Source organism: Salvia hispanica, chromosome 2 (assembly GCF_023119035.1).
Source record: "Salvia hispanica cultivar TCC Black 2014 chromosome 2, UniMelb_Shisp_WGS_1.0, whole genome shotgun sequence".
Lineage (NCBI taxonomy): Eukaryota > Viridiplantae > Streptophyta > Magnoliopsida > Lamiales > Lamiaceae > Salvia > Salvia hispanica.
The window spans coordinates 27,323,627-27,344,014 of NC_062966.1; the positions used below are offsets into that span (position 1 = coordinate 27,323,627).

General features: G+C 33.3%; 1 protein-coding gene across 1 annotated transcript; it reads right to left on the minus strand.

Annotated features, from left to right (window-relative positions):
• Positions 1-15,705: 15,705 nt before the first annotated feature.
• Positions 15,706-19,617, minus strand: LOC125205904 (phosphatidylinositol 4-phosphate 5-kinase 2-like). Its single transcript, XM_048105097.1, has 8 exons — positions 18,203-19,617; positions 17,965-18,129; positions 17,734-17,899; positions 17,499-17,609; positions 17,219-17,412; positions 16,998-17,131; positions 16,825-16,918; positions 15,706-16,499 (listed from the first exon to the last, which is right to left on the minus strand). The coding sequence occupies exons 1-8, from the start codon at positions 19,312-19,314 to the stop codon at positions 16,193-16,195; spliced, it is 2,283 nt and encodes a 760-aa protein (XP_047961054.1). The 5' UTR covers positions 19,315-19,617; the 3' UTR covers positions 15,706-16,192.
• Between the last annotated feature and the right edge of the window lie 771 nt (positions 19,618-20,388).

Sequence of the window (20,388 nt, forward strand, 5' to 3'; positions counted from 1 at the left end):
AAAAGTTATCTTAGCTCTGTTCGGTTATCTATAGACAGCTAGTACTAATATTTATTTAACGTAGCATGTTTAAAATAATAGTAGTACATTTTTCCCTATTTACTTTGTGAGTTCGTTAGGAAACTATGCAAAAAAGAGAAAAAAAAAACGAATAAACTTTCGTCTTTAATACGCCACAAATTCTTGATATTTTTGGATCCAATGATCAATCATAGTGTTTATTTTATTTAATACTTTGGAGATGCTATCATGATATTGCTCTACTTTCTAACATTTGGCAAGTAGCTATGGAAGACTTATAAAGAGTTGAAAAGTTTTGTACTCCTATTTAATAAGAAAAAGAAATGTTGAATAATAAAAACCAAGTAGAGAAATGGTTGGAGATTGTCCCCTCTATTGGAACCACATGTTTAATGTGACATTGCCCTTTTTTACAGTTAATATTGCTATTTTTCTAATTATTCAACTTTTGTAAATTTACAACCTTAGTTACAAAATGAGAAGTGCATATATATATGAAGAGTTGAACATAGTAAAACAAAAAACTTAAAATACTTTAAGGTTCAAGAAAATATATTATAGTTTTCTTCCAAGGTTTATCTTGAAATCAAAATCCAATAAAAATGTGGACTATGCCATAATCTAAACAATTAAAGTTCATACCCTACTTAAATAAATTCCAAAGACTAGGATATTATCGAAAACTCTAGATTCGTTCGGGACTTTATAATTAACTTCAAAAAGAGACAATTTTAAAATATATAAAATGAGCACATGAACATCATATTGTAATTTTGTATGGGCATCATTAAAGAGACATTCATGCATATAAGTTTAAATGCAACTTTGGACTTATAGAAGAGCGACAAGGATCATGCAAAATACTATTATAAATCCTTTTTATACCCCTAAAAGACAAACATGCCACATTATGTTTAAATCTATTACATTAAAAATAGTGATCACATTCCTTTCTTTCTTTGTAGAAAATTGTGATCATATATATTCCCTCATTACTTCAATTTTGTATATATCAAACCAAGACTCTATAATTAAAATGACTATTAAAATTTTAAAAATTGTGATCACAGTAGACTTCGTAACCTGAGATTAAATCTCAGGCATTAAACATTACCACAAGACCATGGGCAAACCCTACATGGAATGAACTGCCATTAAATTCCATTTTAAAAAACTTTTTTCTATTGCAAAGTTTTAAATTTTATTCATATGCTATATATATCATTATATAAAAGCCTCTATTAATAATCTATATTACCTAATATATTTTTAGATAACATTTTGAAGAATTTCACCCCTGCTCATGTTTATTTCTACATCCGCTCCCATACCAGTATACACTATAGAGTAATCTTTGTAACTTAAGCAAATATTCCATTGTTTGTCAAAAATAAAAAAAAAATGCCATCATTGCTTATGAGTAAGACTGTACTCTATCAAAATGAATATCTCCTAATCCAATCAATTTAAAGATTCAAAGTTTGTGAAGGAGAAGAGGACACATCAAAGGTTGCTCATGATCTACATATAACAGCACTATCAATTGCAATCAACACAAATACAAAAGATATGGTGACCCATAATGTCAGCCTAAACATTCAATTCCAAATCACTTGCAAATTTGAAAATGGCCAAAAAAAAAAATGAAGTAACATAATGGGCCATACCCCACTCATACTAGCACATAATTACAAAACATAGATGATAATATAATTAAGTAAACTAAGCCTAATAAATATTACTCCACAGAAAATGTTAAAAAAAAATAAAATAAAAAAATATTACTCCACAGAATCACAAGAGGACAATAATGCCATATAATGAGGATTTATTTTCAACCTTTTGGAAATTGGGCCAACAATGCAACAATTCCTAACATCACTTCTTATTAATTAATCCAAATAAAATGCCCACAAATATTAAGACATAATGTTCATTCACATTTAGTATATTGTAGCATTATATATGTACGAACCCAAACATTGTGACAATAATCAAGTTAGATGATTGACTTTATTTAGCTCACGATGTTAAAAAGTTGAATACTTAAAAAATATTTATTGCAATGTGTAGTGTTATTTCAACTGTTGATGGCGGCCTTGTCTACCTTTAGAGAAGCCTAGTGTTGGAAATACTTGTGATTTTACCCGACATATAAATGCTTTTTAATTTAATTATGTTGCCATATACATTCATTAATGAGAAGATAGTTAGTTGTGTAATTAATTAACTTCTAACTAGGTTTACTTAGCTCGTGGTCCCTATATCATCAATTACATTGAATGATACTTAATTAGCATTTACGTTATTGTTACAAATTAAATTGAATAATTCTTTAGTTAGGGTTTAGAAGCTAGACATTATGAATAGTGAATGAAAAGTTAACATACTTATGGCTTGGAGCCCTACAATTTTCTACTAGCTAGTATATCAATGTTTTATCTATGTAATAAAAATTAGGTAATGATGATAAATAGTTATTTGGTTAATATATTAAAACCCTAGCACAATAGATACTTAATGTGAATATACAAGTTTATACTCAAAAGAAAATATATTAACATAGTTACATTAACAAGATTTGTGTGTATACTAAGGGCTCGTTTGGTAGCTATGTCATGTTTCGACTAGACATGATACAATTATGATAGTAATCATAGTTTCGATTAGTTAATTTACATATATAGGGTGTTTGGTAGATTAGGATAATTGTGAGTTATCTTATTGTAGTGTTTGGTACAATAAGTCACAAGTAAGGATTAAAATTATGATTGTCAAAATTATCCTCATTAGTTTAAGTTAATTACTAAACTATCATCATTTTACCCTAATTATTCCTATAAAATCGTTTTGTTTAAAATTAACATCTTTTCAAGCTAAACTCCTTACAAAAATTAGCATCTTTATATCAAAAAACTTATATTTATTTTGGACAAATTTTATGAATAATCAATTATTATTTTGGACAAATTCTATATGAAAATATTTTATCAAGTACCAAATTTTATATGTTCAATTTTTTTGAAGTTTAAAGCGTTTGTGGATTGAACAACATCGTATATTTATGTTCAAAACAAAAGCAATTGCCTTCAAGTATTACGTAATTATAAGTATAATATAATATAATATAAATAAAGTAATATAATGAGAATATAATACGATTTAATGTAAAGTAATATAACGAGAACATAAAGTAATATAATGAGAATATTATAATATTATATAATGTAAATAAAATAACAAAGTAATATAATTAGAACAACAAATTGACATCAATAAAATTCTTAATATGATTTAATAGGAAAATGACGTCCTTCAATACAACAACTAAGTAAAATTGATGGGTTAGAAATTTTGATGGGTAAAATTGTATTTTGCTAACTTAACTAGGCTTCCATGATAAATAACATAGGATTTTGGGTAGTTACAAATATGACTAAAACATAAGATTTTCAGTGGGCTTTGTGCGGGCCGGAAATAAAACACGGGCTACTATGTTTGGTAACATAACTACCAAACACACAAATAAACCCAGATTAATCTCTTATCTAAGTGAAACATAGCTACCAAACGGCCCCTAATGTTATTAATGTAGCTACTTTTTATCTTCACTACACGAAAATAAAAGCTTTGAATTTGATCGTTGTATAGATTGTGATGTGTGATATCATTTAGAAGACAAAATTATTTCAATCACCAACAAAATCGGAAACACCTTTTCTTTCAAAGAGAGGACAGGTTATTCATGTTTCATTTGATGGTTATAGGCGAATTTAAAGCTCAAAAACGCGTTCTTATTTTTAAAAAAAAAAATAAAATAAATTAAAATAATTAGTCCTAGAATGTTATATAGATATATATGTTTGCATGGCATTTGCAACGACGACGTGGCTGAAATAATCCCCATGCAAAAATGGGAGAACATTCTTAATTTTCAATTCACAAGTCCTTTTCGAAAATTCAAAGCTCTTAATATGAAAGTGAACGTTTGTGGGAAGAGGTAGTAGCTGGATTTGATGATGATGTATAATTATATATCAATTCATTCTGCACCATGCATGGCTGGAACAATCTGGAATACATAGTATGTGTGTACTTCTTCATTAATTATACTTTGTCCCCTCAAACTTTGAGCGATGTTTCCGAAAAATTGTCTCCAAGTTGCGTTTTCACTTATAGAATCTTCGACTTTTGAGAGAGTTTCGATTTACGTTGCATCTTATAGAATTATGCGATCAAATGGTGAGTCTACCTGAGAATTATGCGAGGTGACTCATCATTTGATCGCATAATTCTTCGGTAAACTATAGGGTTTAGGGAGATTTTTTTAAACGAGACATAAATAGAATTAGGTTGATTAATTGCTAGAATCACAAAAGGTAGTCAAATTCTAGTTAGTTTGTATCACATTTTTTAAAATTTTGAATGATGCACCACAAAGTTTTAAAAAGTCTTAATTGTCCCACGATAACTTTTTTTTTATAGAAAATCTGATGCTGAATTGGTGCACACATGTAAAAAGTTTGGTGATATCAATGAACAGTGACGTAAATGTAATGTACTGCGTAGATGATTAAACAACATCGTTTTGAATCTAAGAGACAAAAATCATAAAAAATAAAATAAAATATTTTTTTTATAATAGACAATTAAGAATTTTTAAAATTTTGAATAGGTTATTCAAATTTTTAAAGTTGCGAAATAAATTAGAATTTGATCAAAATTTATAAGGGCATTCGCAATGGGGCGGACGATGCGACGGACCGCCACTGCAACCCATTGTCCGCGCCCGATACATCGTCCGCGGACGATGCGCGGAGGATACCCATCGTCCGTCGCATCATCCGCCACTGTGGACGACGCGGACGATGGGTAACGGACGATGCGATGCGTTTTCGTTTTATTTTTTGATTTTATTAAATTTTCAAAACCTATATATTCCCTTTCACTACATTTTTCACTCACTTCACTCTCAAATTCACACTTCACACTACATTTTCTACATTTCAAGCAAAATGGATTCCGAAGATTATCCGAATAGTCCGATGTTCGATGGTGCACGATGGCCGGGTAGAGAACCTGACGAATACCGGCCATTCGACACCAACGCCGAGTACGATCCCGACTTCAGCATCGACTCGTACGGACTGTCCGACATAGAGTCTTCTCCCCACCGCCCCTCCTCCGCCGCCGCCGCGTCTGGGTCCGCCACCAAGAAGAAGCGGACCAAGGCACGAGCCCAGAAGTTGCCTACAATGGAGGTGTGTGAAGAGTTCGCCCCGGGAAGGACGAACTACTTCGACCCCGAATCCATCGTCTTGATGAGATGTTGGATTGATGTTTCGGAGGATCCGGTGTACGCCAACAACCAGAAGGTGACTGCGTATTGGGAGCGCATCGCCGAGAAATACAACGCGGCCAAGCCGGCGTACGCGTACAAGCGCCACAGGGAGCAGCTCCGCAAGCACTGGGATCAAATAAAGAAGCAGGTAAATTTGTTCGCGGAGGAGTACGAGAAGTGCGAGAGGGAGCAGGGCAGTGGCGAGAGTCTCGCGGATGTGCTGGACAAAGCGATGCGTCGTACATTTCATTGTACGACGATTTCAAGCACTACCAGTCCTGTGTGCTCTTGTGGGACTAGCAGAAGTTCGTTGGTGGTATGATTCCCCAATCGACGGCGGCGAGGAGGAGGGCGTCGAAGCGCACCCTCGCTGATTATACAAGTAGCGATAGTGGCGCGTCTCCAATGGACCTCAACAGTCCGGTGTTCGAGGATGAGAGTTCCGGCACACCGATGTCCTCCGGCGTCCCCCCGGCGTCAAGGCTGCCAAGGGCAAGGGCAAGGCCACATCCTCCTCCGCCGCGCCGCCTGACCAGCCCCGTCGCCGACCCTAAGTTCGACGCCGTCCGCGACTTCGATCTGCGGCCCATGCCTACGCGGATTTGGCGGCCTCATCCGACTACAGGACGTTGTTGGACGCGCACACCGCCCTCATGTAAGCGACCAACCCGGCTCAAATCGAAGGCATCCAGCGGATGATCGATGGCCTCAGTTGCAAGTTGGGACTACTCTAGACTAGCCTCCTTGTTTTTGTATTTAGTGCTTTTTTTTTATTTCTTAATATGTAACTTTTTTTTAATTAAGTAAATTTAGTATTTCCCTTTAATTATGTTGTTTTTATATGTTTATTTTTATTTACATTTCCAAATCTAAAAATATAAATACAAAATAGAAGTAAAATGCTTAGGGCATCGCTTAGGGCGGGCTATAGTCCGACCCACTGCAGGTGAAATGAGAGGAGGATAAAATGCTGACGTGGCGGTGCATAGGGCGTCGCTTAGGGCGTCCCACTGTAGATGCCCTAATTTTATGGGCAATTAACTCAATAGATTATTTTTTTCAAAGTTCAGGGTTTTGGAAGTGAGAAATATTGTAAGTTGGGAATGTTTGTTAAGAAAATGTTGGAAATTGCCAATAAAATTAAAATACTTGTGTTCCTCACTATAGTGCAAATTTTGAACTAGTGGATACGGTCTCTCAGAATTTTTCATGGACCAAATTAATCAAGGTGAGGATATTGACATAAATACGTAATGATATATAACAATTAGTCATGTTACTTTGTTATGTATGTATGGTCATTATATATCCTTTAAATCACAAAAGCAATATTCAATTTGGTCCCCAAATATAGAGGCCAAAATTGCATATAGTTTTGTTTTGCTTAATTGACTGTTTTGTTTATAGTGTGAATCGTAACGTGCTTCCCTTGGTCCCAATTGAATAAACTTGCTTTCTTTTTCGAGTGTTGCAATCTCCAAATGTAAAGGTATGTTTTAACAAATAGTACTAGTAATAATTTTTTTTCTCATTTACTAACATACCCCTGTGTAGTTTTTGATTAAGCCTTTAGCATTGATACAACACCAAAATAAATATTGACATATTAAAAGATTACTGTATAGTAGTATTTTTTTTTTCTTTTATAAATTAAATTTTGTGAAAAAAATCTTATTAGCCTATATAACGGTGAAAGTATAATTACTATTATTTATGCGAAAGTATGACATTAATAATTTAATAGACTCCGAGTGACATTTTGTTTGTTCTTCTCCCTCGTCCGTTAATTTGTTAATGATTACATATTTGAAATGGAAATAATGCAATTTATTAATTTGTTAATGATTACATAAATGTAATTTACCATGAAGTGTGAAGGATCAACAATCTTATATATATGGCTATTTACTAAGTTTTGTTACGTTATCTAAAAATAAAATAAATGTTGTATATATACTTAAATAAATTAAATTCTAGGAGAAAGCAAATGCGAAACAAATTAAATTTCAAAATCCTCGGCATTTCTTTCGTACATTTTTAATAAAAAAATGAAAAAACCTTGCATAATTTGAACTTCCTCCGTCCCGGCTAAGATGACACATTTCTTGGCCGGCACGAGATTTTATGAGTTATTGGTTAATATGTTTAATTGAAGAGAGAAAATATGGGTGTAAGTATTAAAATAGAGAGAGAAAGAAAAATAAATATTTTAATATGATTTAGAAAATGTGGTTGAGTGTATTAATTGGAGAGAAAATTTTCTATAAAAGGAAATGTGTCATCTTAGTTGAGACAACTAAAAAGGAAAATGTATCATCTTAATACGACACTAAGGATAAACAATACGACATTAGATATATATAAAAGTAAACATATAACTAATTAAAGGTTCTACTACTTGATCAAGTGCTTTTAGAAACTATACTTCATCTTTTAGTTTGTTAACTATAATAAAAACAAACAAGGAAGATTAGAAAAAGATGAAAACGATTGCACTTTTAATACTTTCAACCAATCTTTTCCATTGGGTAATAATCATCATCCTATATAAAATGCACCAAATCTAAGATTGAGATCTAATAAAGTACTAATACCAAGAATAAAACAAAAAATGAAAGTCTTGTTCGATGATAAATTGATTTTTTCTGCCAATACATCTTCTTGAAATGACATGCACGGTGCACTTTGGCCATTGAAAAATAATGAGATTTGAGATTCACATAGAAATATTGTCTCTGATTATAAAATGGGCCTTCACATTATTTACAATTTAAGTTATTAATCATTATATTCATCTATTAACCAATGGAAATTGGGGTATCTTATAATTAAAAATTTAAGAAATGTGATTGATTGGAGAATACTTATCCATCGTTTTAAATGTCATTCATTTGATTCTTGATTTTAATCGTAAAACAACTTTAAATTTTCAATTTTGTACAACTAATTGTATCAGTTAAGTGATTAGCAACGACCTAGGATAGTTGATAAATACACATATTAGACTTTCTCCAATGGTACACTAAAACCTAAAATGTGTTAGGTAATTAACTCCAATAGTACTCTAAATCAATCTCGTTTTTAATTTTTGGAAAAAAAAATACATTTCTTTAAGTTTATACTATATTCAAATTTAATTTTTTTTTCAAATTTTGTGAGTAAAAAAAGCATAATATAGAGAATATTATTTTAAGTTTAAGTTTAGTATAAATGGTTGGAATATAATCATATTTGATGCGGCATTTACACTAAAATGAGTTTGAGCCTAGTGTAAATGGTTGAAGATGGTTTTAGTAAAAGAAAATATATTCTAGATATTGACAATTTATTGCAACTTTCTGATATATGGAGTACTAAATAGTTCAAGTTAAAACCTCAATCAACCTAAAGCAACATTTCCATTATTTCCACAATATTCAACAATTTCATTCAATTCTAAATCAACTTCAATTAAACCAAAATTATTAGGGTAAATAAATAAATAACGAAAATATGTAAAAACTAAACGTATGTAATTTCTAGCTAAAACCAATGTTTAAAAAAATAATCCCTATAAACTTAGCTTTGAAAGCAAGTTAAATACACAAATGAGTGTCCTATTTCTTCATCTTGAAAAATGGGTTTGTTTTTTAATTTTTTATATTACCAAAGCAATAGAGCAAGCTCTCAAGAATCAATGTCTATCTTTAATAGAGCCAATTAAGCAAGCATATTGAAAATCCCCAAATCTTTACAGCTGAAAAAACAACATTAAATAACATAGTACAGTAAATAATTAAGTGAACCGGTGTGTAAAATGTCTGCACCGGCGGCTAATGTTTAAGACAAAAGTGTAATCCTACGAAAATCTTGTGAAATAAATGGGGTATAATTTGAGTGGTCCAATTGCAATAAATTAGTAAAAATTGATGTATAGATAGATAGATCATAGATGGGTGCACTGTCACAACTGCACTTAAATATCAAATCAAGATCTTTGGTACCACACTCGTGATCTTCTAAATGCTTATTTTTTGTGTACACTACTTTTTATGCATCAATCGTCATTACCTGTTTTGTAAACTGATAAATTCATGTATTCAGTAAGCAAAACAGTGATCCATCCATAGAGAGAGATTTGTTCGTACAAAGAGGAGACAGTTAGCGAATATGCTATGTGTACTTTGGGGCTATTCAAATTTTTGATTAATTTCGTTTACATACAAAAGTTGGTTTATACTTTATCATTAACCAAACGAAGCAATGACATGAGATTCATTCATCATTAACCAAACGGAGCAATCTAAAACCTTTGATAAGTTTTATCAGCTTTTAAGGTGTTCACAAATTTGTACGAACAATAATCATTGGGTCTGCTCATATTCATAGTTTAAAGCAAAAAAAATTCGTTCAAGCTCGTTGATCAAACGAATCAAGTTTTTGTTTTGAGTTATTCGAATAATCATCTAATTAGTTAATTTAGCTTTAACAAAAATTTTATATTACTATATGAGTAATACTCTCAGTCTGTTAATAGATGTCTGATTTTTTATCGGCTCGTATTTTAAGAAATTATTTGATTTTGTGTGATGGAAAAAGTTAATGTGAAACACGTGTGATACTTATATATATTGATTTTATAATAAAACATGAGTGAAATGAGTTAGTGGAATGTACGGTCTACTTGTCAAAAATAGTAAAAGTGAAATATGACATTAATTGGTAGACAAACGAAATATAAAAAATGACAAATTTAATAGCGGATGAAGGGATTAATTTTTTTCAATGCATAAAATTTTTTAAACTAAAAATTGACGAGCATTGTCGGCTGAATATGTTGTTGATTCAAACATTACAAAATCAATAACAAAAAGAGTAACACACCAACTAACAAAATAAAAACATACTAGTACTATAATAATATCAGACCGATTTGTCTCCTTTAGCAAAAATATCGATCCTCAATGTATATTATATCGAAATATCGTTCACATGACCGATAACACAATCTCTTTAGATCAAGACAATCAAAAAAAAAAAAACACTAGTGATCATAACAAAAATCTTTCAATCAAGACAAATGAGAAAAAAACTAGTGATCATAATAAAATAAGAAAAATAGAAATCAAATAACTAAATGGGTTGAAACTAGAGATTGATTTGAACATTTTCTAAGATTCCAAATTTTATAGTCATACGTTTCTCGATGAATGTATAGATATTCCACGTTCATATCATGGTTCTTAATTTTTAGTATTTGGAAAACTTTTAGCCTAACCCTTTCGGCCTATCCAAGCTCGTTGTGCATTCTAATTAAAAGTATTTAACCTATATATAATAAAATGAAACATTCGAATGGCTGGCGTGTACTAATACAAATATTATGAAGTTACAAGATTGCGTATCACTTTATATTATTTAATTTAAGTTGAATTTCGGTAAATTTTATCTTATAATTATTTAATTTAAGTTGAACTTCGGTAAATTTTATCTTACGAATATAAAATATTATCTCTCTTTGTTAATTAATGTAACGGAATTTTATATGCGCAATATTAATCCATAGACAGTCAGCATTGTCTAAGCTGCGCCAAACAATTTAAGTATTTTATTCAATTGTAACAATAGAATTTATATACTGCATTGAGTTAAGTCCTGTATACTGAAATTGTTATTGCAAAAGTAAAAAAAAAAAAGCCCATTTATATAAAAAGTAAATATTATCTACACTTACTTACAATTAAAAATACTTTTTTTTTGTTATAATTACTCATAATTAGGATACTTTATATTGTGAATACATGTGTTTTTGGCTGTAATTTAAATATTACAACTTCAAATACTTATAATTGTAAGTGAGTTTTCCTAGCTAAAGTTCACAAATATTCTCATTTGTGAATAGTTTACATTCTTACCAATAGTCAAATGCATAATGCTAATAATATGTGCATTCAACTTTTTAACATTTCATGACGTATTGACTAAAATATAGTTATGCAAATTAGAGAATTTTATTGCTTGATATATTTTATTTGATTTGATATATGTGATTTATTGACTTTCATAGTAAATTAATTTGAAGGAGAAGTTAAAATTAACAATCAACATAAAATATATGGGAAATTAAAAAATTTGCTTTTGAAATTTTTATTTCAAATTTTTTTAATTTATTTATAGGATCAATATGTTCATTTGTGAGCGTGTAAAATTAAGCATGTGTAAATTTAGAGACCTAATATTAATATCTCAGAGATAAAGTAAAGAAACATAGAACCAAATTATTCCATTCATGTTGTTGGAACTTGGAATAAAATCACCAAATCATTTGCAGAACATACATCTCCCAATAATCGTAATGTGCAATGGATTTGTTAGAAGAAATTGACAGCTCTCATCCACCAATATATTCCAGTAATGCGTTGCACTTTAATTTATTTCATCTTCAAAATTAGTGTATATTATTGGTGTGAAAAATATAGTTCATCATTTGAGGATCCAATCTTCAATTCTTATCCTTTTTGTTGCCCAACTATTTTGGGAAATTTTGCTTCAATTCAACATAATTATTGTCACCCATATGGCCATATCGAAAATCATGTCTTACAAGAAAGAATGACGGCTTAAATAGTAATGTGTGCTCTCTTTTTATACATTATGTCAATTTAGTGTTGGATGGATGTGTATAATTAGAAATATCTGTTCAATTTTTTGAAATTCACGTATAAATCTGATTAGTTCATCGAATTTAGGATAAGGTTTGAAAATATCTAACTTTATAAATTATAATATGATTAGCCGGCAGAGTAAGATTGACGGAACTTGATAAATTGTCATAAGTGCAACTGTTGCTAAATTTAGAGGATTAAATTTGAAAATATTTAACCCTGTAAAAAAAATACTCATCCACAAAAAATAGAGCAATTTGTGTATGATTCGAGTTTTAATGTAGAATTTGTAAAGTACGAGAAAAGGGAAAAAAGTAAGAGAGAAGGAGAAAAAGTAAGCGAGAAGTAGTGTTAGTGGAATGATGTGCAGGTTATTATTTGTTGAAAACTTTCAATAAATAAATGTACTATATTTTTTATGTACGACCAAAAATGGTAATTATGCTCTATTTTTTTTGTGACGGAGGGAGTATATTACACACATATATATATATATATATATATATATGCTCTTATAACTGCTGCAATGTCATGAGATTTTTTATCACTTTTTTTCGGAGAATTTAATCAATGATGAATTTATATGTACACAAAAATGACTGTATTTTGTTTGTTGTTTTATAATTGTGGTTATAATTTAATTTTAAAGGGGGGACTTATAAATGAAAGGAAAAATATATTGTCAAATGATTGGCATTAGAAAAATGTCCCAAGAAATGCCCACCCTTATTTATATCACATGGGCACTAAAAAACGACTCTAAGAATAGACCTCGATGGTTACAGGCACCACTTAAGGTGTACAATTAATCAAAATGTTTATTGGTCCTTTTTTATTTTGATTTTTTTTTTTCATTTAATTATCAAATTCTTTTCCAAATTTCCCCATTTTCCAAGTTTATTTTTCAATTTGGAGGCCTAGAGAAGGAAGAAAATGAAGGAGACAAGTGTCAACACGTAGGCACAATTTGGTATATATCGCATTCATGCCATGTTCGTATCATGTTCGTTTCGTGTATGTGCCGGCATGAGTCGTAGATATGTTATATTTGTGCTAATAGTTTTGTTATTGTGTGGTGTTCAGTTTCGTCTTAGATATCGTCTCAACGAGATAATGACTCAGACAACTTAAATTTATTAGGACTTTTAAAATCAGCCAATTTTCTCCATTTGTTAGGCCTAGAGCAAACCGATTTTCGATGATTCTTATTCTCCATATTACTATAAGTTTTTGAGATGTATTAAAATTATAGCTCGCAAAATATTATGAGATCTTATTAGGGCGCAAAATGCACGTCAACTGTCTGAGGTTCGTGCATTTCTATAATATTCTGCCAAACACAAATCAAATAAGATGAATCCATCAATAAAATTATTATTAAAAAATTGGGGCAATCAAGATTCAGTTAACACAATCCAACACAAAGACAGTCTAGTTTAGAGGTCACATTTTGATATACGCGTGACACGAATCATATAATATTTGTTTATTAAATTTCCACATTATATTTATCTAATCCAATATTAAATGTAAATAGTTATAGACTACTGCAGTCGAACAAAATTTATTTATGTAAATTGCCTGTGAAACACCATTTTGACCGACAGTCAGATTTATAGCACAGCAAGAATTGCATGGTTCATGTTTTAGAATCTCAACAGTATTATAAAAAAAATGTAATCATATTGCTTTTTACATATAGTAAGAAAAAACTATTAATGATTTAAGGTAATTGTGAAATATTGCCGCACAACTTTTTAATTCAGTAGGCATATTTTGATATTTAGAAAGTTGACTGTAAATAAAGATTTAGGCTTATTTCGAAACATATGGTGGATACTTGACTGGATACATATAATCAAACTAATAATTTTATGCAATTCATATAATATACTTACTTCATTCCTGGTAAAATACAATGAATTACTCCCTCCGTCCCACAATAATTGTCACTCTTATTGTGAACATGAGTTTTAAGAAATGTAAAAAAAAATTGGTTGGAAAAGTCAGTGGAATGTGAGACCCATATTTTTATATTGGTTTACAATAAAATGTGAGTGAAGTGAGTTAGTAGAATGTGTGAAATACTTACCATTTATTGTAAAATGAAGTGTGACAATTATTGCGGGACGCGCTGAAATGGAAAAGAGTGACAATTATTGTGGGACGGAGGGAGTAATACCTAAGACTATAAATTTATCAGTAATTCCCATATAATGAAACAAGAATACTCCGTTTGTTTGTCATTAGAAGTCTCATTTTTTGGCGGCACGGATTTTTGAAAATGTTAAAAAAGTGGGTGAAAAAAATGAAATACGAGTCTCACTTGTATATATTAGTTTAAAATTAAATTTGAGTTAAATGAGTTTGTGGAATGTGAGACTTATCAATATTTACAGAAATAATAAATCAGAATTTTTATTCGCGGATGGATTATAATAAAAAAAAAGGGACGGAGGGAGTAGAATGTAAAAATAATCAAGGTAAAAATAAAAAATAGGGGCTTTTCAGAAAAGAAAAAGAAATAATAGATGTGATAGAGACTAATGCATAGGTTGAGAGTAGTATCCAATTCCTACAAAGGAGGAGCCACACAGTAAATGGGCCCCACCCTTCCTCTCATCTTTGACCACTCTAATATTTTCTTACCACGTAGAAAGACACGTAAACAAAGTAAAAATACTGTCGCCGTACACAAATAATGTCGCCACATGTTTTCTTTATGCATTTTCAAAAATTGGTTGATTAGTTGTGAAGAAAATGCTGTTCTTATTTTTATTAATGTTAAAGAATAATTTAGGTTTTTTAAATATATTGTAGTCCTAATAGTTATTTATGTCAAAAGCTAGGATAATCCGATCAATTGCATTCACTTCTAGGTACATATTGAAAGTTCAATCTATGCCGATGTTCTTTTGCCATTTCTAACTAAAAACTTCTTAAAATCTCCATTCTTATGTATTTTTGGAGAGGCGGATGGATTAAAATTTAAAAAGTTATGGAGGAGTGGTTTTTAAAATTAGAACTAATCCAAACTTGAAATATATTTTTATATAAAAATAACATATTATTATTATTATTATTATTATTATTATTATAACGAATATAAAGTATTTGTGTTGAAAAATTCTAATGCTAGTATTTAGTAGTATTAGATTTCGAATTGTGATAGTACTAGATTTTCTAATTTTCCAATTTTAGCATTGAATTATCAGATCTTCATATTTTTATATGCAATCTCAATTTTTCGGATCAAATCAAATTTCATAGTTTAGATTTTAAATTTTTGGACAGTTCAAATCGAATCGTATTCATATTTTATAAAAAAATTTGATTTCCAAATCAGATCAAATTGGGAAAAAACATTTATGTAAACCAAATGCTTGCCTTAAAATAGAAGATGGCCATGAGTGATTCAGTCTCTATTTTATGAACATTAATTTTACCAAATTGCCCCCGCGTGAGAAAAATTATTCTAACTGCACACGTTTGTTTGAGGCGTGTTTGGGTGGGGACCGGACTTTTGGGGTCAATTGCCCAATTTGTTATGGCAAAACCATTCTTTTATAGGACTGCTTATTCTATTCTTCATAAGAAGAAATTACAAAAATCCTAGTCTCATTTAAATATTTATTGTCCACAATAAATAACAATCAAGTACTGTCGAAAGTTGTGATGATGGAAGTGGGCAACAACAAGAAACGCCAATCTCTTCTTTTCACCTCACTTTATATACTTTTCATGTGCTTATTATTACAAAATCCCTCTCTCTAGAGAGATTTGTAGGGTTAAAAAGGGTTTTTTCACATCAACCAACCAACATAAACTATGCAACACCTTTTTTTCTCTGTAAAATCTGTACACTTCATTATTAAAATCCCTCCACCAATATTTTGAATCTTTTTTGGTTGGGAAAAAAAGAGTTTACTCCCTTCCCTATGCCTATCTTTCAAATCTTCTTCACATTTTCTTGGTGGATCAAAAAAGAAATAATCCCACAACCATTTTTTCTCCTTTCCCACTATTCCCATGTACAAAAATCTATACTACTATAACTTACTTCCATCTTCCATCGATAGCCGGCAGGCCGACCGACCCACAAAAACTCGGCCCATTCACCGAGAGCGCCTCTCTGGGCGGGCATTGCTCGTAAAAGTCTGATTCGATCGTGTTTTCTTGCGTGGGCTCATCTATCCTCGACGAATATTCTTCCCACAAAATCGCGGAATCTCTTGGAGTAGAGCTTGGGGTCGACGGCGGAGATTGAGGTGGGGTCGACTTGTAGCGATTTGTAGGCGTGTTCAAACTTCTTGGTCAGATCATAGTCTTGTAAAATGTCTATGATGCCAAAGTAGAGGACCACTTCGTAGATTTCGCCACTGCGTGAGGATGCCTGGCTGTTCAACCCTCCCCGTGTGTATTGGTCCACGCTCCTTCGAGTGGCTCGCTCGGCTCGTGCTGGCATGTTGGCCCCGAGCCTGATCAATGACTTCCTGAAAACCATAGAGATTCTATCATGAGCTCCCAATCTTGACTTTTCTTAAAGATTTCCCAATAATTCGGTAATTATGTTTTTTTTACTAAACCCCAATCTTAAATTTGATCCAATGTATAAATAATTATCTAAAGAAACAGCAATCATACAAGTCCAGACTCTAAGCATAAACGTACCCCACATAACTATATTTGATAAACAACCACTTAGATTTATTTCCACAAATTTGAAGGCCCTCCCAATAATATCAAAGACTAATAATAGTACACATGTTTATTATAAAACAAATCAAATTAGCCATCACAAAAATGTTAAATAAATACCTGCCCGATAGAACCCGGTCCATGTCTTGCAGTTCGGCTTCAAGGAATCGACAGCCACGCATGAATTTTTCGTTCTTGTACGAATCATTCTTCCCTGTGGAACCAGTATCTCACTATGAGCGATCTTCATCTTACACAAAAATAATTAATCCACAGATGAAAATTTAATTTACCTGTGCGGAGCAGAAATGGCGATAAACCAATCTTGTCAGCAGTGCTAGTAGCATCGCGGAAATGAAGACCGACTAAGAGACTGTAATCCATTATCCTTTCCGTTTCCAGGAATTCACAGTCACGATCAATTTGTCTGCAAGTTCGATGCAAGAAAAGAAATTAGCAACGAGCATATTTGATAAAACGGAATAGACATAAAAGAAGAGAAATGCAAACTAACTTGATAAGTTCTTGATACCAATTTGTTTGCAGCCTAAATTTATAATCGAGGTCAAGGTCTTTCAAGGTTGTGGTCTCATCGATATCTGCCTTGAGCTTATCCGTTGTGCGTCCATGGGAGGATCCTTTCAAATCGAACCTTCTATGGATTCGATACTCTGAACAGAACAAATTCCCCATCACAATGAACCGCGTCTAGTAGATAACAAAAACGATATAAATCAGCCTCGACATATAAACATATATAACCTACAACTAAAATTTCAGCAAACACTACATACCTTAACACCACCCACCGGCTTCACACAATGAACACCGTAAAACTTAGTCACCAGAGAATTTTCGTAACGACAGATGTGCTGATAGTAACTGGGAAGCATCTTTATAAGCACCTACAACAACACACAATGAATCAACTTCAGTTTCAAAAGGGACCAAGTTGTAATTTGAAAATGGTCTAAAGCATCTTCATGTTTCAAACTTTATAAGTCAAAAAAGAGAAAGCAACCAACCAACCTTGACTTCTGATTTCTTCACAGTTTTGATCATGAAACGATCATCCTGTGTTAAGTAAAAGAAACTTCCACTCTTCCCAGGAGACGAAAGCTCCCTCAACGCATCATTCCCACAGATCGCTAACATGTAATCCGCGGGATCCACTTGAAACAGCTGCCTCAAATGCCTGACGATTCACAAATTCAGATTAAAACAAACTCAAATCAAGAAACATCACAAATTGTTGATTACCTAAACACAACAGGATTGTAATCCTTCCACCAGAACTCCGCGGATTGATGCGGCGGTGTGATCTTCGAACCCTGCGAGGGAAACCTAGTCCAGAACTTCTCCTTCGACTCGAAATCACTCAGCTTGAGCTGCCGCAAGTTCGAAGCATGCTTCCCCACAGAATGCCTTCACAAAACACCAAATTCAATACAAACAAATCTACACACAAAAATTCAATAAAAACAAGCTCGGTTTCTACCTTATCCCCAACTGGAGATTGAGCATGAGCTCGTAATTCTTGTGCCCCTTCGAAATAGTGACCCCCGGCTTCTTCGCCTCGCCGCTAAAACAACAAGGATTCCTCCTAAACTGCTGAAATCCTCCCTCCTGATTGAAGACAGCATTGTCAATAATGTCACAAGTGATATCCCCAGCTTCCCCATCCGACTCCCAAACGCAAATCCTCTTCTTCCCACTGCCAGCCACGGTAACACCGCCTTCCTCCTCCCCCACCATCAGCGGCGCCGAGAGCTTTTGACTAAAACACCCCTTCCAGCCCTCCTCAATCCCAACCCTAACCGAATGAGCTGGATAAAATGTACCGTTGAGTATCTGCGCTTTGCTGCTAGCATTGCTGCACAAATCATTCGACCAGCTCCCCATGTAGCAGCTCCCGTCCGGCCAGGTGAAAACCCCCTGCCCCTTCGGAACGCCGTTTTCCCAATTTCCGTCGAATCGATTCTTATTATTCCACACCAAAACGCCTCTCCCGTGAATAATTCCGTTTTTCCACTCTCCGATATACTCATTCCCGTTGCTCCACACATACCTCCCCCTCCCGTCCTGCAAATTCCTCTTCCACTGCCCCTCGTAGTAATCGCCATTGCTGTAATGCTTCACGCCGTAGCCGTGCTTCCGATCCCCCGACCACGAGCCGCGGTAGGTGTCCCCGTCGGGGCCGATGAACGTCCCCGTGCCTTCCATCCGCCCCGATTTGAACTCGCCTTCGAAAGTAGCGCCGGACGGCCACGAGAACTTCCCCTTCCCGCTCGCCTTCCCCTTCTTCCAGTCGCCCTCGTACATGCACCCGTCCTCCCACAGGTACTTCCCCGATCCGTGCGGAGTGTTGTTCGAGAACGTCCCGATGTACAGATCCCCGTTCGGAAGGCGCTTCTCCGTCAGGCTGACCGCGCCTACGTCGCTGATTGAAGTCGGCGCCACGCGGCGGCTCGTCGCCTGAGGCTTCCCCCGCGGGAGGATGATTACTGACCTCGGCGTCGTTGTGGTGGTGGTGGCGTCGATTGATTTCTGAGATTCTCTCTCTGGAATTTCGTCGGCTTGCTTCTTCACTGTGGCTTCCGCTTCTGGCATTTTCCCCAATTTTTCCGTCAATGGCGTGAATCAACTAGGTTTTTTAATTTCTGCGGCAATTTTGAATCCTATTGCTCACCTATTGCCGGCGGAAGTGAGAAATCGAGCTCCGACAACATTCCGGTGGAATACACAGAGAGAGAGCTTGCAATCGCAACAGGCAGAAGAGTAGAGGTGAGGTTTCTATAGAGATGAAAAATTGAAATGAATCAAAGCTCAAAAAAAGAAATCTGAGCAAAAAATAGAAATAAAATCTGCAATTTTTGAAGAATAAAAAGAGAAGAAGAGAGAGAAAATTAGTGTGTGTATGCGTGAGAGAAAGAGAGAGAGAACGCCTATACATACATATACACGTGGAGTTGAAATGACGAATATGCCCTTGCGGGCAGTTGCCCCAAACAGAGGAATGTGGCTCTGACGCCGTGGTGACGTGACGGCGGCGGGGCAGGGACAGGTAATTTCTGTTGCCGAATATGCCCCTGGTGATTCCGGTTTGTTACGGGACTGCCACGTCGCTGGATTCCGACTGTTTTGGATTAAAAACGGCGCGCCTTTAATTAATTAAGGTGGATTATGAATTAATGTGGTTTTAATTAATTATTGCTATTATTGATTGCAGAATCTGACTTGGCTTAGTTTGGTTGAGAAGATTGGAAGTCTTCATAATTTTTGATTGGGTGTTAATTAAAATAGCAAATTATGAGGTTTGGATTAATTTTTAATTAGGATAGTATTGTTGGGTTGATTGTTTTTCTTTTGCCATTTGTAGGAATATCTAATTTTAGCTTTACGATTACGATTAAGGAATGCGATTTTCAATTCTTACTTATTTAATTAATCCAATTTCAATTCTAGATTTTTAGAATAATAATTTACAATTAATAGTTGATTTTGACCTAAAATCATGAAATTTTTTATAAATTGGTAAGAATCGTGGAAAATCATCATTTGATTGACATCTATATTTATGCATTCGTCATCAATTTTCCTTTTTATTATTTGCATATTCTAGATATTATGGAGTGAATTATAGGTTATGCTGATAATATTTAAATTTGTTATAATTAACTTAAC